This window comes from Populus nigra, chromosome 9, assembly GCF_951802175.1.
Source record: "Populus nigra chromosome 9, ddPopNigr1.1, whole genome shotgun sequence".
Lineage (NCBI taxonomy): Eukaryota > Viridiplantae > Streptophyta > Magnoliopsida > Malpighiales > Salicaceae > Populus > Populus nigra.
In genome coordinates this window covers 16,324,549-16,349,381 of record NC_084860.1, presented here as the reverse complement: position 1 = coordinate 16,349,381, position 24,833 = coordinate 16,324,549, and the positions used below count along the sequence as shown (strand labels likewise).

The 24,833-nt window shown below is 34.0% G+C and overlaps 4 protein-coding genes across 6 annotated transcripts; all 4 read right to left on the bottom strand.

The window, feature by feature from the left end:
• Nucleotides 1–3,712: 3,712 nt before the first annotated feature.
• LOC133703204 (probable cinnamyl alcohol dehydrogenase 1) lies at nt 3,713–6,263 on the bottom strand. 3 transcript variants are annotated; one of them, XM_062127661.1, is made up of 5 exons: nt 5,630–6,263; nt 5,195–5,299; nt 4,763–4,883; nt 4,437–4,667; nt 3,713–4,088 (listed from the first exon to the last, which is right to left on the bottom strand). In XM_062127661.1, the coding sequence occupies exons 2-5, from the start codon at nt 5,259–5,261 to the stop codon at nt 3,782–3,784; spliced, it is 726 nt and encodes a 241-aa protein (XP_061983645.1). In that variant the 5' UTR covers nt 5,262–5,299; nt 5,630–6,263; the 3' UTR covers nt 3,713–3,781. The 3 variants fall into 3 exon arrangements, with proteins under 3 accessions (XP_061983645.1, XP_061983646.1, XP_061983644.1); XM_062127662.1 differs by having other exon boundaries at nt 5,788–6,263; XM_062127660.1 differs by having other exon boundaries at nt 5,759–6,261.
• Nucleotides 6,264–7,228: 965 nt separating this feature from the next.
• Nucleotides 7,229–10,067, bottom strand: LOC133703203 (probable cinnamyl alcohol dehydrogenase 1). The gene is made up of 7 exons (XM_062127659.1): nt 9,922–10,067; nt 9,460–9,564; nt 9,026–9,139; nt 8,700–8,930; nt 8,066–8,351; nt 7,786–7,936; nt 7,229–7,668 (listed from the first exon to the last, which is right to left on the bottom strand). Exons 2-7 carry the CDS (start codon nt 9,546–9,548, stop codon nt 7,472–7,474), a joined length of 1,068 nt encoding a protein of 355 aa, XP_061983643.1. The 5' UTR covers nt 9,549–9,564; nt 9,922–10,067; the 3' UTR covers nt 7,229–7,471.
• A 4,386-nt stretch (nt 10,068–14,453) lies between these two features.
• Nucleotides 14,454–15,491, bottom strand: LOC133703074 (RING-H2 finger protein ATL79-like). The gene has a single exon (XM_062127482.1). It carries the CDS (start codon nt 15,474–15,476, stop codon nt 14,619–14,621), a length of 858 nt encoding a protein of 285 aa, XP_061983466.1. The 5' UTR covers nt 15,477–15,491; the 3' UTR covers nt 14,454–14,618.
• A 4,736-nt stretch (nt 15,492–20,227) lies between these two features.
• On the bottom strand, nt 20,228–21,790 carry LOC133703948 (large ribosomal subunit protein uL6). Its single transcript, XM_062128698.1, has 3 exons — nt 21,300–21,790; nt 20,635–20,757; nt 20,228–20,457 (listed from the first exon to the last, which is right to left on the bottom strand). The coding sequence occupies exons 1-3, from the start codon at nt 21,669–21,671 to the stop codon at nt 20,371–20,373; spliced, it is 582 nt and encodes a 193-aa protein (XP_061984682.1). The 5' UTR covers nt 21,672–21,790; the 3' UTR covers nt 20,228–20,370.
• Between the last annotated feature and the right edge of the window lie 3,043 nt (nt 21,791–24,833).

Below are 24,833 nucleotides of genomic sequence, written 5' to 3'. Positions count from 1 at the left end.
TAATTTTATGAAATATTAACCGAACTAGACCGAAATTCTGTTCAAACCGAACTGATTCAGTTCGGTTAAATCCGGTTTTTTGGCAAAAAACTGGAAAACCGAATCCCTACACAAATCAAACACTAATTTTTCCTTATTTAGAATTTTATATTTCCTGCTATTACAATCTTGAGTTAACAAGCGAGGAACAGTGCAGTTTAGCTAGCCATTCAGAGGATTTTGTAATAGATCCATCTTTGTTGCAGTAAACAACAAAAGCTATAAATTCATCTTTGGTCATTAATCATTGTTTCCTATTGATATACCTTGGATCCCTGGTTAAACACCAAGTATTGGGTCAAAAATTACCTTGTTATCTTTTCTCTACATGAGCCATCTCCTTCTACTACTGCAACTGCAACTACTTGCACAGAAATAAAGAAGGCTTATGCAAAAGTAAAGAGAAGAGAAGTTAAAGAGATGAAGAGATGAGTTTGTGTTTGGTTCACTTTTGAGATGGAGATAAATGTAGATGAAGAGATGAGGCTCACTTTTGAGATGAAGATAAATGTAGAAGCAGAGCAATTGAAATTTGAAAGGGAAAGGAAGATTGAGATAAATATTCTCAGGGGTCAAACGACGGCTTTTAAGGTTAGGTTTCAATATTTAACTATTTATACCCCTCTTAATTTGTATAGCTTTGGTTTTTTGGTTGGTCTGGTTCGATTTGTCGGTTTCAGTTTTAAAACCGAAACCAAACTGGACCTATTATAATTTATGGTTTTGAAAATCAGTTTAATCGGTTTTTTATCTCGGTTCGGTTTTTTCGGTCAATTTTTCTTCGGTTTTCTTGGTTTTTTAAACACCCCTAGATATTTACTTTAGACTAACAATGGAAGGGGGAGGGCTTCGTAGCTTATAATTCATTAATTTCTTGGTACTTGACTATGGAGGTGGTGACTTTTTGGGGTTTTTGTTGCATCCGTTTATGTTTCATCCATGGTTTGAGTTTGTGGGGATCCCATGTTAAATATGTTGCTTCCCAAGGCTTTGTTGATTTTGTTTCCGTGTTTGTTATAGGAGTAAGAAAAGCCTCCACTCTCCTTTGTTGTACTTTTACTTTTTATTTTCCTTTAACTTGTACATTTTTTTTATGGTTAGTCTTTTGATAACCATTTAATTAAATCCTCGATCATTATCCAAAATGTGGATGGTATATCTTTCAATTGACTGTCAAGTCTACATTTTTAAATGGTTTTTTAAATGAAAAAATATATGTTAAACAACTTTATGGTTTTGAAAAAATGAATGCAACAAATAAGGTATATTTGCTTAAGAATGTTTTATATAGACCTAAACAAGCTTTAAGGGCTGGTATAATAGATTACATAGCCACCTCTTAAGCTCAGGCTTTGAAAGGAGAATGAATAAAGTAACTTTATATGTGAAGCATATTGGTAAAAACAAACTAATTGTGTTAGTATATATAGATGATTTGTTGATCATATGTGATAAGGAGCAACTTGTAGAAGAATTTAAAGTCAACATAAAGGATAAGTTTGAGATGAATTAACTTGGTTTGATGACATAATTTTTAGGCATTGAGGTATCTCAGTCTATATATGGTTATTTTTTATGTCAAAAGAGATTCTCTTTGAAGCTATTAAATAAGTTTGATGTCAAAAAATTGCAAACCATTTAGTACTCCTATAGTGCCAGGAGTGAAGTTTAAAAAAGAGGATGGAGCTTCAAAAATAGATGGTAAAGCCTAAAGAAGTTTAGTTAACAGCTTGTTATATTTAACTGTTACACATCCAAATATTGTGTTTGCTGTCAATTATCTTTCTAGGTTCGTGCAAAGTCGAAGTCAAACTCATTTTGTGGAAGCTAAGAGGGTTCTAATATATCTGAAAGAGACTGTAGAGTTTGGCATACATTATATGAAATCTAGCTCTATTAAACTTATTGGTTTTTCTAGCAGTGGCTGAGTTGGAAGAGATGATGAAATGATGAGCACTCAAAGAAGCAATCAGTGATTACACATTTTACTGCAAAGATAGAGTACATAGTATCTTACATGACAATAAAGCAATAATTGATTTTGTTAAGAAAAATATTGACCGATCTGATAAAACTTCAACAATAACTATTTTAAAAAATTTTATTTTTCATAATCCAATTAAGCACATGAAAATTAAGTTTCATGCTGTTAGACAATTTCAGTAAGAAGGAGAGTTAAAGTTAGTTTAATGCATCTTAAAAGAATAGTTAACATATTAGTTTACCAAGCCTAACTAATAACAGATTTAAAGCTTCGAGGGAAAGGATTAGAATGTGTAACTTTAGCATCAAGGAGGAGTGTTGAATAGGTGGCACCAAAACTGGAGGTTATTATCATTTATTTTTTAGCCATATTTATTTATCTATTATGGTATTTTGTTTATGTTCTGATTTTTAGGCTTAAGTTTAGCTAGATCTTTGTTTGATTTAGCATAAGTTGATGTAGTTCCATAATCCCTTAGATAAAGGAGATTATGACTGTTATGATTTCTTTTCTTTATGATAAAAATCTTGTAATCTTTGATTCTGCATATAAATAAAATTTAAAGCAATTTGGGATCATCCACCTTTCTTTATGATGAAGTGGCTGAGATTGATCCTTTAGATACAGTAGTCAAAGCAATTTAATTCATAAATATGCAAGAATGTGCTTCACATGTAGCGATGATACTAGTTCAATTACCATCATGCCATGGCCATGGTTTTGTTGGGCATTTCTGCTTATGCACTCGAAAGGTAAAGAAAAAGCCTGAAGAATCCCTCCGACCCCTTATAGAACTTGATTTTTGGAACCTCCTAGTAAAATTTGAGCACAATTCAACATTTAGATTGAAAGTTATGAATCTTTTGATTACACCAATTATTTTAAGCAACTCAGACCTCTTCCTAAACTTAGCTCTATCTCATCGATTCATAAATATGTCTATACAACTATCCATTGAGCCCAGGTGAGGCAGATCCATGACTAACTGATCAGAACCACCTGCATCATTTACCATCTATCTTTACTATGATGGTTTAGCGCACATCTTCGGGAGTTGCAAGTGCATTAAGTAATGTCACCCCAAATTTCACTTTCATCATGGAAGTTTTACTCGGGTACGTGCCTAAATGAGCTCATAATGAATAACTTCAGCTAAATTTTTACCATTTCACTGATTTGCATGCTGCTCTCTTATTGAGGATGGAGAAAGTGAAGAGTACAAGTCCTAAAATGTTCTGAAAAACAATTGTTAACACACTCTCAAACACCTATTCTAACATGAAATATTGCAGGTAGTGCATCACTAATTCTCCAGGTAGTCAATCATCTGTTATATATGAAGTGGATATGTTCATTATGGCCTTGCTAATAATAATGCTGTCCAACTTACTCAGGTTGTGGTTTACAAAGTCTATCCAACTCGTTTCTTCGTGTCAATCTAATATATAGGTTTTGTCAGCTAATAATAATGTTAAAATGGTAGAAGCTGCTCACATCAGAAGTTATGTCCTTGGTTATGCAGGTACAGCAGCAACCATCATATATAGGTTTTGTCTTAACCTTCAACGTTCTCATGCCACTTTCTAATCGAAGTCATTCAAGTCGATTTGCATGTAATCATGTGATATTTGGCGGTAACAGTACTCAGAAGTCAGAAGCATCAAGAGAGAAACGAGGACACCTCAAAAATACATAAACTGCTATTTCTTTTATTGGATAGAGCGCCACACTTAATCAAACAGTAGGTAACAAATATTGTTATTGCTGCGGTACAATATTTCTGGATATAAATGATTCGTTCGCGAAATTCTGGATCATTATTTCAACAACACTCAGGGCTTCCTCCTTTTTAGATACGCTTGTGCTTAAAACAGTTACTTTCAATCCAAAAGCCTTGCCAAAATTCACTGCCATGTGACCCAGACCACCGAGCCCAATCACTCCAAGAGATTTACCAGGTTGGTTCATCTTATGTCGCATCATGGGGTTGTACACAGTGATTCCAGCACAAAGCAGAGGTGCTGCAGAGGCCAAAGGATAACCATCAGGTATCCGAAAGCAGTACCTGTAGATTCAACACAAACGATGCGGTGAAAGCTGGCTCAGTTTTCGAAACAGCAGATTAATAGGTCAACAGTATCATATTAACTCTAGAAGCCTTAGCATTGATTGTTCTTTTTTCTTTTTCTTTTTTGATGTTAGATCCTTGCACTAAGAACATGCATTATGTTACTATTTGATACTGAAGAGATGGCTAGGCTCTGAAATACGGCAAATCATTGGAATTTCATGGTGACAAAGCAACAGCAAAGTCAACTTACTTCTCATGGATAGTTCATCTCTAAATTTCTTGATGTATAACAAAATAAACAGAAAATATAAGAACAAAGACAGAAATTACAAAAGTATTTACCTTTCATGGACAACGATGTAGCTAGAATATCCACCCTTTGTAATCGAGCCATCAGCATCAATGCCATTAAAAGTGAAAACCAATCCTTTTTCACAACTAACTTCTTCCTTGTCATTGCAATGCTCACATTCTCTGCAAGAATTAACATAAGTGCCTACTCCAACATGGTCACCAACCTTGAAGTTGCTGACACTGGATCCAACTTCCTTTACAATTCCAGCAATCTCATGTCTGTAAGCGAATAAACATAACTACTTAAGTTTAATAAAACTATAAAATTAGTTTCATCATCAAAGTTAGTGATATTATTCAATTAGACCACATACCCAGGCACCAATGGATAGCGCGAATCTCCAAGCTTGTTCTTACTCCAGCTAACATCAGCATAGCAAACTCCACAGTGCGTTATTTTTAGCGAAACATCATCTTTTGAATTTCCCAGATTACCTTTAGCCAACGGTTACAAAAGAAAAAAAGAAGAAGAAAGAAATGCAGACGTACAACCAATTCATTCTTGGTTACGTCTAACAACATCAAACAGCTCGTGACTTTGATTGTTATTTTCAACAAACAATACAGAATCTATTGAAGAAAGCAAACATTTTGTCACCAGTTCTTCTAGCTTATACATGACAAAACCTCCATGAATTAATCGAAAAACTCTTATTCGAAATCTTAGGCTGTAAATCGCAACGGCTGGTATAAACATTGCATGTAAAAAACGGAAGTCAACTGTCAAGGGAAAACCTAAAGCATACCTGCGACTAAACTTGTAAGGAGAAAAGACTCCAGAAGGGTCTCCCGCTGCCCACGCAAGACAGTCATCTTTAACACCCTCAGAGCTCATTGCCAAGTAGAATTAACTAAATCACCATAAAAGCCATGGCACATCAGTTTCCCAAGGTATGGAAAACAAGAAAAAGATATGGTAACAATAATAAATAAAATAATAATCTTCAAGCATCATCACCGTCTAGGGACATTAATAAATTGCACAGTAAATTGAAAAAAAAAAAAAAGATTGAAATGCTTTTGAATGGAACTTGCCTCTAGATTTGATTGTAACTAATGTTTGAAGACATACAGCAACATATGAATCTAAGATGGGATTGAATTGTAATTCTAAGCAAGATTTAAATAACAAATTCGCAGAGAAATACTAGATATCAAATTGAAAGAGATTCTGTTATTACTGCAAAGATGTAGTGCTGTGAAGTAGTTGAAAAGCAAGAGTGGTAGATTGATTGTGTTCTGTTTGTCCGTACGAAAAATAAGCGTTGAAGTGCGACTCTTAAATAAGCTAAGGTTCTGCCAGGTCTTGCCAAAGCATGGTCGTCAGCTAAGATCTTACCAAAGCATGTTCGTCAGCTAAGATCTTATTAAAAGATGGAACCATTCTCGTTAAACGGCGAGTACGACATGACACGGTCACCAGCCTTGAAATTGGGGATGTTGTTCAGTTCCTCCATGTCAGCGTCCGAATAACACCCTTCCTCCAATAACCCTGAACAGAATTTTTCAGGATTACCTGAGAGAAGATATTTGGGAATTCAAGAAGAGAAACAAAATATTATTTTTTTTGTCAGAGTCGCAGGGGGTTAGGCCCAAGCACGAAGCTGGCTCTGTTAATAATGTTGAAGCCCAGGTTTCTTATGTAACGAGGATCGCACATCGGTTTTGTAGAAAACTAAAGGCATGGTTTCTCCACGAAGAGAAAGGGCTGCAGAATTCTTCCTTCGGGGACATCCGATAAAATTGCAACGGAAGATTAGCATCAGCAGGGATGACAAGCAAATCAAGTAATACTATAAACTAGATTGATTTCACAAGCTATACTGCAAGTTGAATTAAAAATAAAAATAAAAAATATTTAGATGTTTCTGATATTTTCCTAATAAAACAAATTTTTAATCATATGGAGTTGACTCAATGCTATTAATATATCCAAAAAAAACTTAAATAACCATTAAAAAATTAATTATACTCACAAAAAAATTAATAGCAACATCGACGATAACATATTAAATTGACACATATTAACTTGAGTTAACCTGAAAAATTTACGACCTATATCATTAAACTACGATAACCTCATATAAAGTAAATTGAAACAAATTATACAGTCGAATTCTCAATCAACTCAATGTTGAAGAACGAAACTGGAAAAAAAATCAATTAGAAAAAGAATAAAACAAATGACCCGAATAAACTCGAGTTAACCTGCCAAAGTCAGACTTGAGTTATGAAACAATGATAAACACAAAAAGAAATTCTAAAAAACAACTTGAGTCAACTCCGGTTAACTTATCAAACATGTAACTCTGGTCATGAGACTAGAATAACCCTATATATAGTAAATCAAAATAAATTATGATTTACAATTTCTAATCAACCCATTATTGAATGGTGAAATTAAAAAAAAAAATTCTTTGTAAAAAAAGAATAAAACAACCCGAATTAATTTGAATTAACCTGCAAAACTCATGATCCGAGTTATAAGACCAAGACAGCCTATAAAAAATAAACTAAAATAAACCATGAAGCCTAATTAGTAACCAATCTAATATTAAAGGATAAAATTGAAAAAAAAATACCAATTAAAAAAAGAAAACAAACCAAAACGAATTAACCCATCAAATTGATTATGAGACTAAAATAATCATAAAAACAGCAAAGTGCAACAAATCATGAAGCTAATAACTCTTTTCATGTAATAAAACATATTCATGTGATACTTGGAAGTAACAGTACACAGAAGCATCAAAAGAGAGACAAGGAAGGACACTCCAAAATTACATAAACTGCTTTTTCTTTTATTGGATAGAGTGCTACATTTGATCAAACAATAGATCAAAAATATTGTTATTTCTGGATATAAATGATTCATTCGCGAAATTCTGGATCATTATTTCAACAACACCAAGGATAGGATCAAACCCTAATATATTTCATAGAAGAAAACCCCCTGGCATCCAACATGCATATTATGACCGTATGCATGAAATGAGGAGATTTCCCTGGTTGCCTCCATGCTATCACTTCAAGGAGTTCTCAACATCAATCACAAACCGGTACTTCACGTCGTTCTTTACCATCCTCTCAAGAGCTTCATTTATATACTGAATTGGAATTACTTCAATCCCGGGGTAAATTTTATTAGCAGCACAGAAGTCCAACATCTCTTGGATCACTCTTGTACCACCTGTTATGCTACCAGCTACAGTTTTCATACCTGCCAGTGTGGTAGGTTAAGCTATCAATTCCGCTTGCAATTTCTTATATCAACGGAAGACTACAAGAAAGTTCAGCTAGAAAAAAACTAAGAACTAAATTTGCTAGAGGAAGTTACCGATATTGAGGCTCGCAGGACTGAATTTGACTTCACTTGGGAACCCAACAAGAACAAAAACACCAGCAGTCTTCAAAAGAGACAAGTATGGATCAAATGGGTGATCGCCGGATGCTGTGTCGATTATGAAGTCTAGTGATTTGTACAAGGCCTGCATAAAAGATATCAGATATCAAAAAAGGAAAACAACAAGAGGAAAATAGGGAGCAAACATGATTATTAATATATTGCTTATGTCATTAAATAAAAACATGCTTCCCAGAAATTCTTGTGACTTCACCTTCATCTGTGCTTGATCGGATGTAATCACGAAATTGTCTGCGCCGAGCACACTCAGGGCTTCCTCCTTTTTAGATACGCTTGTGCTTAAAACAGTTACTTTCAAGCCAAAAGCCTTGCCAAACTTCACTGCCATGTGACCCAGACCACCGAGCCCAATCACTCCAAGAGATTTACCAGGTTGGTTCATCTTATGTCGCATCATGGGGTTGTACACAGTGATTCCAGCACAAAGCAGAGGTGCTGCAGAGGCCAAAGGATAACCATCAGGTATCCGAAAGCAGTACCTGTAGATTCAACACAAACAATGCGGTGAAAGCTGGCTCAGTTTTCGAAACAGCAGATTAATAGGTCAACAGTATCATATTAACTCTAGAAGCCTTAGCATTGATTGTTCTTTTTTCTTTTTCTTTTTTGATGTTAGATCCTTGCACTAAGAACATGCATTATGTTACTATTTGATACTGAAGAGATGGCTAGGCTCTGAAATACAGCAAATCATTGGAATTTCATGGTGACAAAGCAACAGCAAAGTCAACTTATTTCTCATGGATAGTTCATCTCTAAATTTATTGATGTATAACAAAATGAACAGAAAATATAAGAACAAAGCCAGAAATTACAAAAGTATTTACCTTTCATGGACAACGATGTAGGTAGAATATCCACCCTTTGTAATCGAGCCATCAGCATCAATGCCATTAAAAGTGAAAACCGATCCTTTTTCACAACTAACTTCTTCCTTGTCATTGCAATGCTCACATTCTCTGCAAGAATTAACATAGGTGCCTACTCCAACATGGTCACCAGCCTTGAAGTTGCTGACACTGGAACCAACTTCCTTTACAATTCCAGCAATCTCATGTCTGTAAGCGAATAAACATAACTACTTAAGTTTAATTAAACTATAAAATTAGTTTCATCATCAAAGTTAGTGATATTATTCAATTAGGCCACATACCCAGGCACCAATGGATAGCGTGAATCTCCATGCTTGTTCTTACTCCAGATAACATCAGCATAGCAAACTCCACAGTGCGTTATTTTTAGCGAAACATCATCTTTTCCAAGAGCCCTGGATAGAATTTCCCAGATTACCTTTAGCCAACGGTTAAAAAGGCAAGAAGAATTGTGGAAGTACAGCCATTTCATTCTAGGTTACAGTTAACAACATCAAAGAGCTCGTGTATTTGACTGTTATTCTCAACAAACAATAGAGTGTTTTGAATTAAGCAAAAAAAAATTCACCAGTTCTTCTAGCTTATACATGACAAAACATCCATAAATAAATCAAAAAACTCTTATTCGAAACTTAAGCTGTAAATTGCAACCGCTGGTATAAACATTGCATATAAAAAACGGAAGTCAACTCTCAAGGGAAAACCTAAAGCATACCTGCGAGTAAACTTGTAAGGAGATAAGACTCCAGAGGGGTCTCTCGCTGCCCACGCAAGACAGTCATCTTTAACACTCTCAGAGCTCATTGCTAAGTAGTATTACCTAAATCACCATAAAAGCCAAGGCACATCACTTTCTCAAAGTATGCAATAAAAAGAAAATGGTATACATAAATCGTCTAACACAGTAGACATCATAACCTCAGTAGCATATAGAGGCACTCATAAATTATACAATAAATTAAAAAAAAAAAAAGGATTGAAAAGCTTAGGATGGAACTAGCGTATAGATTTGATTGTAACTAATGCTTATACACAGACAGCAACTTGTGAATCTGAGATGGGATTGTAAGTTAATTCTTAGCAAAATTTAGATAAAAGGGCAATCAAATTTAGTGCCATAAACAACAAATTCACAGAGAAATACTAAATATCAAATTGAAAGAGATTTTGTTATTACCCGTAAAGTCCAAAGATGTAGTCGTGCTGTGAAGTAGTTGAGATTTGAGAAGGAAGAGATGGGAGAGTGGCAGAGTGATTGTGTTCTGTTTGTTTGTACGAGAAAAAAGTCTTGAACTACGACTTTGGCTGATGAGTTATTAAGTTAGCAAATCCAGGTGAAGGGGCTGCTAAGGTTCTGCCACGTTATCAAAACACGACATTGTTACGTAATAATATAAATTATATTATATAATTTCATTTAATAATTCTAATTATTAAATTAAAATAGCTTTTTAATATAATATAAAAATTTTGAAGACGTTAACCTCATTATTTTTATTTATTTAATAAAAAAAACAAATATAAAATTATACGAGTTTATATAAATTTTAAGTTTAAAAAATTTTAATTTAAAAAATATATAATAAAATATTATAAATAATTATTTAACAATCATCGGCTAATTATTAAATTAAAATGAATTTTTTTTTATATTTTACAGCTGAGATCTCATCCTAAAAGCATCTATAAAGGGTAAACTAAATTGAAAACTATATATTAAAAAATATTATTTTAGCTTTTTCATGTTGAATTTACACACTTCAAAGAAAGTACTAAATAAAATATTAAAATATATTTTTTTTCTATAAATGTTATTTCTACATATCTCTTTAAGAGCCAAAATCAATAAAATAAGGTCATTAAAAAAATAAACCAATTAAATATAATCATGTAAAAAAAATAACATTAAACTTATTAAGAAATGATAAAACACTTGTTTCTTCCATTCTAATATAAATAACTCTTCAAATGGTTTTTTTTAATTGGAATAGATATGGTAAAAAAAAACTATATTTATATTATTCAAAATGTTATTTTATTAATTTAGTTTTTCAAAATAGTATTTTGTATTGAAGATGCTCTAACACGGAAAGATATAAAAAAATAATTTAATTTTTTTTTGTAATGCAACTAGATTTAATAAATCTACTTGTAAAGCTAGTTCTCCACAGCTCCACAGCTTTAGATTGAACGTTTTTTCTTTATTTTTTATTAATGAAAACCTTATTTTATCGTTTTCAATATAAATCATTACAGGAGATTATTATATGTATTTGGTGCACTCTTAAGATTAAACTAATAACATATCTCAAGTTATAAAGGTTGCTCAAATAAATTTATTGACATAATCAACATATAATAAATTGGATTCATGTAATAATTTCTCAAGGGTCATCTGTGATTAAGCAGATCGGAGCAATTGTTGGTGCTTGTGCCGAGTTCAGTTAATACACAACCTTCATCCGGCCATATAGAATCGATAAACGTCTTGGGCTAATCCATTGTTGATGGTCCATTATCGAAATTCAGAACACAAACCTTTTCGAGCGTGCATGAAGAGAAGAGATTAGAGAAAATGAGCAGACGGCAAGTTCCTCATAACTCCGTGATGGTCACTTCTGGGTCTTACTTGTGTTGCTTTTTCCTCTTCATTAAAGGGTTCTTGGTCTGCAGATTCAGTTTTTGGAACCTTTTGATTGGCCGGATTGTGGTTCTACAGGTAAAGTGCAAAGCAGAAACTTGTTGCTGGAAACAGCATGGCAGCAGAGCAGCTTTAGCATACCCCCCATCTCATTCATCTAATCTTCAAGAGAATTCTGCTGTTAAACACAGTAACATTAGTGTCCTCTTATGAAGCAGAAAATAGAAAGAGGAGATTAATAGGTGTAGAAAATCTGAAAATCAGATTAGGATCCAACTTTCAACCAGTAACTTAGCCCGACAGAGAATGATATCTTTTTTAATGCAAAGTTGTTCGACGAGTCCATTACCTGTGTCATGGGATGACGCTTTATCTCAATATTTTATTAAAAACTTATCATCTTGAATATTTTTTAAAAGCCAGACTATTTTTTTACCATTAAAGCATTCATGTCTGGGTAGTTCTCATAAAATTTATTTGAAAATTCAAGTTAAGAAAGAAAATGGAACGAGAGGTTTTAAAATTGATCCGTTTTATCCATCTCGATGATACTTCTAAATAATTCCTTGCGCTCTTAACATTTTTTGAAGTAGCATGAAAATCAAGGTGGTTGCATCTCCTGAGAGAAAATACAGTGTCTGGTTTGGTTTTGCTCCTCTTTGGTTTTGTTCTCTCTCACCTTCAGAGTCACAATATGAAATGAAATAAAAAATTATTCACAGTGTAGATTGCCTTTTATCTTCTCCAAGTCATCGGCCCGTATCACTACACTCATTCAGTCTTTTCCTGCTCCATGTATACTAGACGAAATGGAATGAAATGCACGGATGTTCCCTCGTTTCTGAGATTTTGTTAGCATGGTCATGGCTCGTGCACTGTGAATCAGTGATTAGCTCACCTGATTTGAGTAAATAAGCTCTCTTTTATTACGGAATAAAATTTTCATTTAATGAATAATGAAATCCCAGAAGCCTACCACCCTCAGATAGCTTGCATGCACCTTCGAAGATTGCGGAAATGGGAAAGGAATCAAACGCTAGTCATCATCGGTGTACAGAACTTTGTTAAAAATAGCTTCTCCTTTTTTCAGATTCTCCAAGGTGAGAATCTTTGATTCTTACAACTTATAACGATTTGTAGTATTTAAACAAACACACAAAAATCAGGCCCTCAGATTGGTTTTCGACCAGAGAGGTGAGGTGGTATATCTATGTGTCCACAAAGGGAGAGGGGAAAATGGAGAAGATGGCGGTTTGTGTGAATACGGCAAGGCCTGATCTTGCAGAGGCCTGTGTATTTACTTGCTCGTTAACCAGACCAGGCAGGTAAGGTGGGCTGCCTGACCACCCAGTTAACGAGCCAGCACCACGCTTTAAAGTGAAAAATCAACAACCAACCGTTCTCTATCCCCTTCTCTCTTTCCTTTCCCGGCATTAAATGTATGAGCTTCACGTTTTACCGATGGGATTGAAGACATAAAGAAACAAGAGTGCTCTTTTTACTTCCACTCTCTCCTCTCCTTACCTAGCTAGTGCTCTTTTTACTTCTTAAACAAAAACGAGCACATTCTCTTAAGGTATGTTTTTTCTTTTCCTTTTTCTTTTTTCAAAAAAAAAAGGTTTGTTTCTTGAGTTGTCTATCATGCTTCTTAGCTATATTCAAGAACAATCAGATGCTTTACTTTTGATATATTCTGCTTCTTTTTCTGTTGATAGATGGATTATAGTTCTCCACTAAACCGTCGGCTTGTATTATTTTTCTTGTAAAATATTTAAGTGTCGCATCGTATTTAAAAAAAACCCCAATAACTCGAGTTACAATCCCAATCAATTAAATAAATTGATTTTATTTGAATTAAATGAACAAACAAAAGGAATGATAGCAAATAAATACAAATATTTTAAAAAATAAAATGATCACAGTAAACAAAGAAAAAACCTTTATTCAAGAGTAGAAAAATAATTATGTTTAATTTTTAGTTAATTAAATATAGAAAGATGGAATATGATAAAAAAAAATAAAAAAATCAGTATGATCAATTAACTCGAACTAACATGATAGACATATAATTTAAATATTAACGAACGAGTCAGTTTAAGTTAACTTGCTAAATATGCATCCTAAATTATAAAATTATACATATAGATTCTTGCTAATATTATTGCTAATATTATCTTTTTGAATATGTGATTTGTTCAGATGGAACAAGAAAAAAAAAAGTTAAGTAATGTGGATCATAGGTTATTTTGACTCCTAAAACATGCTTCATAATCTTAAATAAAACTACAAAAAAAACAATAAAAAAATTTTAAATAAATAGAAAAAAAAATTTAACCAAGTCGAAAAACATGTCAAATTAATCCCAAAAACTAATTTATCTGATATCTCTTAGAAAAATTTCAGCCTCGTTCAAATTAAAATTTATATTCATTAACATAAAGCTATGTGTTAGAAAAAAAATTCCTGCATTTAATTTATAGAATTATATAAGAAAAGATAGTAGAATAAATGATATTGTATAAATTGGAGGATAATATCAACCATGGCAGCACTGAGGAAATTCTGCCTACTGTTTGTGATAATAGCAGTGGAATGATTGAGGTGAGGAGCCTTATTCTTTTAATAGTTTGTGTTGACTCTGTGCTGCGTTGATACGGAAGCCCTTTCCGGTGCTGGTAAATGACCCACGATTTTTGTGCAGACAGTGAACTTGTTGAGATACGTCCGGCACATTCTCCTCGGTGGATTCTAGAATTCCCAGAGAAATGCAGCTGAATTAGGGCGAGGAGTTGCCATCAGTTTTGCGGCCAAGCGATGCCTGAGGAAAGAACTACACATTTGCATTGATGCCTTTGAAATAAATCATGATCAAGGAAAGAAGTGGCACATATTCGATACCCATTTGCAATAAAAGGATAATTCTTTGTTTGTAGTGAGTTGAACGCAAGCTTCTCTTTGGTTCAGCAACAGAGAACAAAAGGGCGAGAGTCTTATCATTAGCCAAAACACATTCAATACCTAGGAGCACAACTGGCGTTGCTTGCTTGAAACCAGAAGGGACAATGTCGTTGAAGGATTTAAAAATACACAAGTTTTATTAAATATAAGTATCTCAACGTTTCTGTATTCGCAGAGAGGCTTGAAGCCAAGACCTCTCAAGGGGAGAGGTCCGTGTGGTTGAAGGGCTTAAAAATATGAAAGTTTTATTAAAACAAAAAACTTGCAAAAACTAGCTACACGGGTATGTTTTCATTAGCACTGAGATTGGCTGGAGCTCTTTCAGGTTCTGCTGATTGAGAAGAGTTGTTGTCGAGGCCATTCCTTGCGCAGCAATTGGCAGGTTCTGGTGAGGAAAGGGAGGAAGCAAGACAACTACAGCGGCAAGTAGGACAGGAAGAATGACTAGCCAACCACTTTTCTACACAGTGGAAATGGAATCCATGGTTACATCTCCCTAACACCCGAATCCCCTCGCCTTCCACGAATTCTGACAAGCAAATTGCGCAATCAGCCTCCGCCCCAGCAAGCTTCATTCCAGCATAATACACCTGTGTTGTAGCCAGTACTAGTGATGCCATGTCTGACTCCTTGTTGGGTTTCCTCTGCTCCTCGAGTTCGCGAAGGTGGTCCGATGAGCTATCATTGTCGCTTCGCAAGAACCAACGAATGGCTGTATTAAAAGCCAGTGCACAAATGAGTGCACAGAGGAGAATCATGAGGATCGTAGCTGTGTTAGCTCCAGCATCATTTGAGTTTGAGTAAGGCCACCATTTGCAGCTGTGAACTTGAGGGTCACATGATGGAGGTCTAGAAGGGAGTGGTGGTGGTGGGGATAGATGGTTGATGTCTGCTGCTGCTGCTGTTTCTAATGATGCTGGTCTCATTTTGGGACTTGAAAACTTTCTTGTGTTTTTTGTAATGTGCGATTCTTGGTTCTTGCCGGTTATGCTCGTGTCCTGAGATAGGTTTATCAGCTCCACAGAGTGAGAAAGAGAAAGATTGCGTGGAAGTTCAGACTGAAGTGAATTTATAGGCATCAAGGGATTCCACAACTTTCTCTGACGATCGGATATTCCCCAGCCAGTTTTCATATATTAAAATAATGAAACAATTAATCTTTATTTACTTAAGTATTTGGTAACTTTTAATTATATTTGTCTCTTCTGCCTACATTAATCATACATAACCAAATAAATTATTTATAGTCAAAGTAATGCATTTATAATATAATTTATTTATTTTTCATATATATATTCAAATCCGAAATGTTTGTGGTAGAAAATAATTCACAAGCTCTCCCCAAAGTTTTGGTTTTTACAGTTTTCTACTATGTGAAAATTGTTGTTCTGCCTTATCAAAATGGTTCAACGAGGGGTCCTGGTGATTTGCTTTTTTCTTCAAAGCTTTTACATCTCACCTAATTTTTTACACATTTAAAGCATACCCTTTATCATTAATGATCTCTTCCTCAAAAAAAAACTCTACTCAAATTTATGTTCTATACTATTACTATTATAATCACAATTACAAGTTAAAAAAAATCAAAACTCTAAAGGAAAATATTGTTAATTCAGGAACAAAAATTTTGTAGATTATAATAATGTAAGTTTCTTTTCTAGGTCACCCAAGTGTTTTTGCTCTTCAATTTTATTCTTTTAAATTAGATTGGATTGAGATTGGACTTAATATTTTATTTTGGCCGACTTCGGGTAGGGTTCTTAAGATGTCAAGGGAAAAAACTCAATTTGAAAAAAATAATTGAAATTATATTGATTTAAAATAATTGAAGTTATGAGAAATGAATTTGAACAATAAACAAATAAGGTTTGTTTTAAAATTGAACTTTATAATTTTCTCATTTCACCTTTTATTAGGCTATCATGTGTGGATAGTCTGGGCCGCAGGTTTGAAGGGTATACCTAGGTTCACTAGTGTTGTTGTTTTTTGTTAATTAATTTTTTTTCTTCAATTTCATCCTTTTATATTGGGTTTGTTTGAAACTCCGCTTCGTAATTTTTTTTATTTGCTTTCTATGGTGTTATTTCAGTCTTAAGACTCGGGCATGTTTACCATGCTGATTTTGGTTGACCCGAGTTTTTTTTTTTATCATTTTCTTTACTTTTAAAACAAAACCATCATTCAATATTGGTTGTCTAAAAAATGAGTTTCATGATTATTATTTTTTTCCTTTTAATAAGTGCAAGTCATCATAATTATTTTTTTGTAATTTGGTTCATTTAATGTTCTTTTTTATTATTCAATAAATAAAATTAACTTATTAGACTCGGATAAATCTATAATTTAAGTCATAAATTTTTTTTACTTCTTTAAAATACGTTTGAACAACTTTTTTTACATTAAAAAAAATGTGAACACCAATCCAGTATTATCTATACATGATCATCAATAATATTTTACCCGATATAGAAAGGTAAATAGTAGTGAAGCAAAAAATCTTGTTGCTTAATTAATGGTGATGTCAAACTCTACAAGCTCCCGTAGGCAACTACTAGGATAGAACCTAACTATGATCTCACAACATAGGGTTCGATCATAAACATGTCCGAACAAATAACATTTACTAGGGTTGATGTAAGCTCCACATGGTCACCTCTTAAATGAATCCTGATAAGGTTAACGATGGAACAACCAAAGAAAACAACAGATGGTTAGGGTAGTTGAACTAATTAGGGTAATATATGGCATTAATAATTAATATATGGCACTAATAATACGATATATCAGGTTCTATATCATAGTTAGAAAATCGAGTCAGTAAATTAAGCTCGATGAACTCATGTATTCTGTTAAAAAAAACTTGAAACAACATTATTTTAAAAAAAATCTGGTTTTTTCATCGACTCGGCCTTGGTTGGTCGAGCTCTAGATGAGCTGGTTGTTGAGTTAACTTACCGGATTGAACCAAGTCTTACAATTAGGTTATAGCTGCAGATAACCTTTCACTGCAGAAAGCAAAGCAAACCAAACCCAACAATATTATAATAATTATTTAGGCCCTATATACATCAATCTTTGCTAGGTGTTGCAAGAATTTAATTTGGAGCAGTCTTCAGGTTCTGTGGTATGGAGGCACTGAAATTGACGAGAGTTTAAAATTAGCCTACCCGTACTCCAAGTCAATTCAAGGCGTGAAGGTGGGGCGACACAAATACATGTACAATTGTACTGTTGTATACCCATCAAGGAATTTATCAGGGAAAGGAAATAACAATGGAATTGCCTTGCTCCAAAGGCAACTGCACAGTACCAGGTGGAATGGAGTTCATCTAATTATTATTCAACTCAACTGTGTACTGAAGACAAATTTTCAGAAGGGTATGGCCTTGAGCCTTTCGTATTGAAGAACCATGCCATGCCCATGTTGGCAAGTCATCTGTTTGTTGGCAGCCATAGAAAGTACAATAATTTAGCGTGTCATCTCTTATGCTACTAATCCATGACGAGTTTGGTGGTTCAATTAATTCTTTGAAAGTCGGACGTTTGAGTAGTAATTCGATTTTCTCTCTATTAGATTCAAATCTAAGAGCAAGTTTCAAGAACAAGTCGTCAGGAGTTCGAAGTTCTGTATATTACCCCATGATTGATCGCATGAGCTGCTGGTTTTAGCGTGGCTCAGCCTCGAGGATCCCTTTTCTTTCAATTTCTGAAAACAGATGTTGTTAATGGTTGAACTTTGAAGAGCTTTCTGGTCTGCCCCGTAAATGTTTTAGCCAATGGGGTCTTTTTCGTGCCAGATGGAACACGGCCAATGTTAATTATGTTTGCCTTCTGATTTACGGCAAGAAGAATTAATGGGCTGTGATGGCTACCGGCTAACCACCACATGCTTAAATACATTGAGAACAAGAACCTCAGCGGCAAGGAAATCCGGCAGAGCCCGTAGGATTTTGCCATTAATGGCTGACAGGAACGGGCTCCTCTTCCTATTATTAGAATAGACCCAGCCATCAAGGCTTCTGGGTGCATGTACCTCCTTCTATTGTTTGATTGGTATTGGAAGTGGTCAAGGATCTGTGCAGACGAGTCTGACATGGATTGCAAGATTTAGGAAAGAGACTGCAAAATGGAGATCATTTTGCCGTCGACTGAAGATCCCTGCAATTGTCGTTTCTGTTGAAACACCTTCAGTTGAATGTTTATATCACCACTATTCATCAATTTTGCTGCCTGGTGAAGCAAGATGCATTCGTAGGGAAGATTTCATTGGATTATAGATAGTCAACAAGAAGGCAAAAACAGGCAAAGAACATTAGAGGACATTAAGCCAACCCTTTGCCCACCAATCCTTAAGAGAGCAAAGACTTGGAGGCATCGAGGTCAATCCTTGCATAACTCGACTGGCTCTACAAACATCATGTTCCAACAAGGGTTCCTAGCCAATCACCAGCACCACTACCTTCCTATAACAAGCCTGGAAAAGGAGAAGGTTGAACGGAGGATCGGATATAGCAGAGACATCAGCCTCAAAACAGTGCATTAACTCTAACCAGGTGCAAACTCGAAAGTGGCGATTGCACTAGGCATGCACTGAGAATCTAAGATCAGCCCCAAAATCATCAGAACACCAGGAAACCTTGAGTGATTTTTGACAACTATAGTTTTAAGGGTTCTTGACTGATTTTTGACACCAATATCTAACTGTTTTAGCTCCCAAGATAACTTTTGCCAACTCTATCACGATCATGCCACCGAGTCATGAGAGAACTTACACCTGTCATGTATGAAAATTTGGGAAACCAGTGGCTCAAAAACTATATGATCCTCTTAACCAGCTATCGTGTATGACAATTTGGGAAATGGAATAACAAGAATCATGTGAGAACTTACACCTGTCATTTCGAAAGAAAACAAGAGTACAACAGAGAATCTCAAGCTGCCAACGCCAAAGACACTGCTAAATAGAGTATTGCCTATTTTCTCAACAATTACAACCCAACTGCCTGAGCTTTCATCGAAAACAGTATATAATATGTTGTCAAATAGGGTTCTTCAAATTTAAAAAAAAAAAAACTAAAATTTAAAAGAAAAATGATCTCCAAACTACAGCATCCATCCTACCATTTAGATTTTTCATATCTTTTATAGGACTGGATCGTCCAAATCTCTCTGTTTAGTGTTTCTTTTGGTAATGGAACACTTTCTAGCATAAAGCCTGCTGTTACCCACTAGATCCGGATATTTGGTGCTGGAATCGGAAGAATTTCTTATTATTCTGATCCACCAATAGTAATCTAAAACATCCTCTCATGCCAACATGAGGCACAATGATAAATCATTGACAGTGAATCTTGAAGGAAACACACCACAAGTAAACATATACAAATCTACTTTCTTCACATTTCAAGTCTACAGCACGAAAACCAAAGCTACTTGGTGACTTGGTCGTCTAGTTTGGTGTTATCGTTCCAAAATATCCAGCAATGTTCAAGCTCTGGGAATAGTAGCATCAGTGCTGGTAGCCAAAAAAAAAAAAAAAGCGCAATCCCATGGCACACTAAATACTGAAAACATTGGCAGAACAATCAAAACTTTGGTGACTTGGTCATCTAGTTAGGTATTATCATTCCAAAATATCCAGCAATATTCAAGCTCTGGAAATAGTAGCATCAGTGCTGGTAGCCAAAAAAAGAGTAAAGGAGATGGCACACTAAATACTAAATATTGAAAACATAGGCAGAACAATCAAAATATTGGTGACTTGGTCGTCTAGTTTGGTGTTATCATTCCAAAATATCCAGCAATGTTCAAGCTCTGGGAATAGTAGCATCAGTGCTGGTAGACAAAAAAAGAATAAAAGAGCAATCCCATGGCACAATAAATATTGAAAACCTAGGCAGAACAATCAAAATTTTATAAAATGACAACTCCACAAAACATCGATAAAACATCTTAGCATCCAGGGTATTAATTGAACATGAAGAGAACTACTTGATGAACAGAACTAAAACTGCTCCTCTCCTTGACTCACTCTTCCTCAACTACAGTTCCCTTCTCACTCACATAGATCCCATCAAGAAATTTGCGGATATCCTTGTTCTTCACATGACATTTCTGTTGAATGAAAAATCCTGGTCAGCAAATAAAGAGAAATGGAAGTTGCTGGACATGCATGATTCATTTACAAAATAAGGTACTCCTGAGTTTTTCAAACAAAATTGTAAATTCAGATACAAAAGTGCACATTCAGGTATGTATTGCTACAAATGCGAGCACACCACACACACGAACCTGATTAATCAAAGCAGCAGACCGGGAGACAAGTTCAATGTCGTTGCCATCTAGGACGAGTTCATCCTTAACCTTTTCAGACCGAACAATAGACACGCCTTCCAACATGTCAACCTTCCTCACCTTCAGTAACCAAACACAAACAGCATTACCAAATTGAACCATCAGTAAAAAAATCATCCAAAAAAAGTAAAACCAGTTCTTTTTTACATGAACAAAATTCACAACACTATTGAATATTCTTCCATATCATATCATATCCATATCCATTGACAAAAATTCAACACAGAACTACAGCAAAACCAAATGAATATTCTTCCTTTAGATTACTCTCACAACATTATTTCACTACCTTTACTTGTCTCAAAATCAAAATTGATAATCCAATAAAATTGCATTCTCTGTATATTTATCATACAACACCAAAATCAGCTAACAATAACCAAACCTAATAGAATAATCTCATAAACCATCAGTTACCAGCTAAATTGTCAATAGTTGAACACTAAAATTAAAAAATAAAATAAAATAAAAAATACTCACTTTTTTCAGTTTCTAAACCCAACATCAAGAAAATTATGAGATTCTCTAAGTAAAACGCATCAAACAGCAACACTAGCCTTAAGGACCAAATGGCTTTCTCGAAAGTAGTAAAAGAATCTTACCTTCTTCTCGCCAAGAAAGTTCCTGATCTCGATGGCAGCATTGCTGTTGGTGATGGAGGCATTGATGGGAAAGTGAGCATACACAAACCTCATCTTGTATCTGTAGCCCTTAGTAACCCCAGTAATCAAGTTCTCGACATGGCTAAGGGCTGTCCTGATAGCAGCACTGGTCTTTCTTGACCCAAACCAGGCATCGATCTTGAGCTTTCTCTTCCCTTCCTCGTCTTTGATCAACTGAAAATCAAGATTCAAGTGCTTGAAGTTCCTTGTAAGCTTTCCTCTTGGGCCTTCGACTTCGATGATTCTGGCATTGATCTTAATCTTAACCCCATCTGGGATATCCATCGTTTCAGAAGAGAGGATGGTCTTCATGGTTCCTGAGCAGTAGCGGCTCTGTTCAACTCTAGTTTCTCTCCAAGGCCACAAACGCTGAGAAAATAAATTTTTTGTTTATATAACAGCGGCAGCTCTCAGTAGAATAGAGTGTTAAAACATTGCCCCCAAACCCTAAAAAATGTTAACGTTAAGAAATAGGTTTTTCTCAAGCCCTATCGGCTGGTCCGGTTTGAAATTGTTTGATGGGTTTTCTCAAGCCCAGCCCAGACTAGCCCGCATTTTCTTCCTTTATTTGTTTCTATATTTTGATTTTCTGTTGTTTCTTACCATTTTTTTTTTCTTATTATGTAAGAGGATAATCGATTTTTTGTACTATAAATTTTTAATTATTTATTTAAAAAAATATTCAAATAAAGTTGTATGTCGTGGGCAATGCCTTATCAACACTAATTAGGGTGTATTTGGAATTACGGTGGTGGTTAAGTTTAAAGTGTTTTTTTATTTAAAAATATATTAAAATAATATTTTTATTATTTTTTATATCAACACATCAAAAAAATATAAAAACATAAATAAATAATTTTTAACAAAAATAAAATAAAATTTAAAAGAATACGGTGCTCGACCTTGCGTTTTTTTATGGTCTAGGTAATGGCAACCATGTTGAGAAATTTCTTTGAGAAATTAAGCAAATAAATATTAATTTTGTTTTAGAATACTTAAATGTTAATTTTGCATTTAAAATCCTTAAAAGGCTGGGCTTTGGGCTTGACCATGACGTGGTGCATTCTGCATCCAGGAAGGCTAGCAGGCATGTCTTTCTTGCTTCTGTTAGTCTCTCAGCATAAACGGCCCAAGGACAAAGTCACCTGAATTCTGCACCCAAGGAAATTCGGCTGCCTCTGCGGTTCTGAATTTGGGTTTACTCGTGGGCCCATCAGTAACTTCATCGGAATCTCCCATCGGTGGATTTGGTAAATAATTACCGACCCGGCCGACTGCATGGATAGATGTTTTTAAAAATTAATAAATAATAAAAAGAATATTGGTACTTGAAACTTTTCTAAATCTACCCCAAAAATATATAAATATATTTATAAAATATTATATATACACACACATATTCATATTGATATAAAACGTATATATAGATGATATTTATCATTTAATATATATATATACACACTTTAAATATATTAAGTATTTTATTTTTTAGTAATTAATAATAAATAATATATATTTAACGTATATATATAGATGATACTAATATTGATAAATAATTTATGAATATTTAAATTTATTATCCAGTAAGTAAATAATAGATGTGATATGAAAATAAAGAAATCGAACACGCGAGGACCAGTTTCCATATCCCTGTTGGTAGGATGAAAAGAGAGATGTGCAGAGAATGGATGGACAAGACACGATGTCGTTTAGCTTGATTGGGTAAGTTTTTATCCAAGAAGGGAGGAACATGTCCAGGATCCATCACTTTCTCTTTTGAGTTCACATGCTCCTGTTTCCCTCCTTGTCTGACAGATTCTGAAGACAAGGCATGTGCTAAGGAAGCTTCCTCGTTTGTTTCGTGTTTTTTTCCTCTCTGTTCTTTGGACATTAATTCTTCTAAATTAACAAAGTGGGTGCTATTTTTCAAAAAAAATAATAATAATTTGTGTTCATTTGCCAATTTTTATTATTATTGACAAAAAATTAATTCTTCAAAATGATGCCATCATTTACGAGTGATGAAACAAACCTTGCTCGCCCATTGCATTGACAGAAACTAGACCGTGTGGTGTTTTATCTGTTAGAGATACTTTGTTTACTATCTCGTAAATTATTTTTTGTTAGTCCTTAAACTTTATTTTTTATATAATTAAGATTTTTTAGTTCAAATTAGCATATAATTATATATTTTTAAAGAGATGATTGGATTAAAAAATAAAGGATCAAAATGAAAATGACCGGTTAAAATAAGTGGTAGCTTCAAATTTCATACAAAAAATTTATTTTGACCCCTCATATTTTTTAGTTTATAGGTGATTCATCCCTTTAGTTGTCAGAATTTTAATTTTACAATCAAAGTTCATTTCTCTCAATTTTCAATCTATTTTTGTGAGAGAAGAGAGAGGATCGTCGGATTCTTGTGATGATATAAAAAATTATCGTTGACGAAGATTTTGGTCGTAAAAATAGTTGAAATCGTTGTCAATGGTTTCCATTTTATAAGGAGAGTTTCACCTAGATGTGTTTTTCCTTTTTCTCCATGCCCGAGGAGGAAGATCTAACGCGATAATTTTTTTAGGTTTTTTTAAGGCCACATGTAGATTTATCAAGGTGTTTAGGGTGTTTTCAGCCAAATGGGTTGAAAACAATTTTCTAAGCAAAAAATAAAACCAGTGCCCTGTTTTTCTAGTGACCTCTTGTCGCGAATTCTATAGACATGTTGGGCCACTAGGCTCACGTGCTTGGGCTACTTTTTTCTTTTTAGTTTTTTAAGTTTTTTTATTTTATATTCGGGTTAAAAATTGATAAGATAAATCATTGAACTTAATTGAGCTCATGAACTGAGTCATAAGTTTAATGGGTTAATATAAGGCATTTGAGCTATTATTTGTTTTTCTTTGTTCTTTTTTTTTTATTTAATACCTTTTTTCTGTTCCTTGATTTTAAAAAATACAAATTCATCTTTTGTTGTTGATGATCTATTTTTTATTTAGCTCGAAATTAAAAAAAATATAATTTCATCATTTATTATCAATAACTATCACAATTTTTTTTTCTTTACAAAAATTATTTCATACAAAAAATTTCATACAAAAAAAATTTCATGCGCTTTATCATTATACAATTAAATGAAAAATAATTTATGGTATAAAAAACTTGTTGCATCTGATAACATGAATGACTTGTATCGTGAGTTTGCTTGATTAACACGAGTTTACTTAATTCTTTTTAGTTCATCACTACTTTTTTAAAAACTATTTAGTCAATCGATAATTGAGCTTCAAACTTTATTTTTTTTCAAAATTATCCCTATGATTTTATAATGTCAGCCAAAATTCACTAAAGTAGATGTATTATCCATTATTGATTGAGTTTTAAAACTTTTTATTTTATCGATTTTGTCTTAAATATAATCAATATTAGATAATATAATCACTTCATTCATTCACTTTCAATCACAGTTAAAAATTC

Excerpts from the sequence above, each read along its gene's own strand:
- LOC133703204 (XM_062127661.1), bottom strand. The coding sequence starts at position 5,261 with ATGACTGTCTTGCGTGGGCAGCGGGAGACCCTTCTGGAGTCTTTTCTC. Across the intron at positions 4,668-4,762 it reads CGCTATCCATTGGTGCCTGG|ACATGAGATTGCTGGAATTG; the intron begins GTATGTGGTCTA and ends ATTCGCTTACAG. Across the intron at positions 4,089-4,436 it reads TACATCGTTGTCCATGAAAG|GTACTGCTTTCGGATACCTG; the intron begins GTAAATACTTTT and ends TTGAATCTACAG.
- LOC133703074 (XM_062127482.1), bottom strand. The coding sequence starts at position 15,476 with ATGAAAACTGGCTGGGGAATATCCGATCGTCAGAGAAAGTTGTGGAAT.
- LOC133703948 (XM_062128698.1), bottom strand. The coding sequence starts at position 21,671 with ATGAAGACCATCCTCTCTTCTGAAACGATGGATATCCCAGATGGGGTT. Across the intron at positions 20,758-21,299 it reads ACTTTCTTGGCGAGAAGAAG|GTGAGGAAGGTTGACATGTT; the intron begins GTAAGATTCTTT and ends TGGTTACTGAAG. Across the intron at positions 20,458-20,634 it reads CTGCTGCTTTGATTAATCAG|AAATGTCATGTGAAGAACAA; the intron begins GTTCGTGTGTGT and ends TTCATTCAACAG.
- LOC133703203 (XM_062127659.1), bottom strand. The coding sequence starts at position 9,548 with ATGAGCTCTGAGAGTGTTAAAGATGACTGTCTTGCGTGGGCAGCGAGA. Across the intron at positions 8,931-9,025 it reads CGCTATCCATTGGTGCCTGG|ACATGAGATTGCTGGAATTG; the intron begins GTATGTGGCCTA and ends ATTCGCTTACAG. Across the intron at positions 8,352-8,699 it reads TACATCGTTGTCCATGAAAG|GTACTGCTTTCGGATACCTG; the intron begins GTAAATACTTTT and ends TTGAATCTACAG.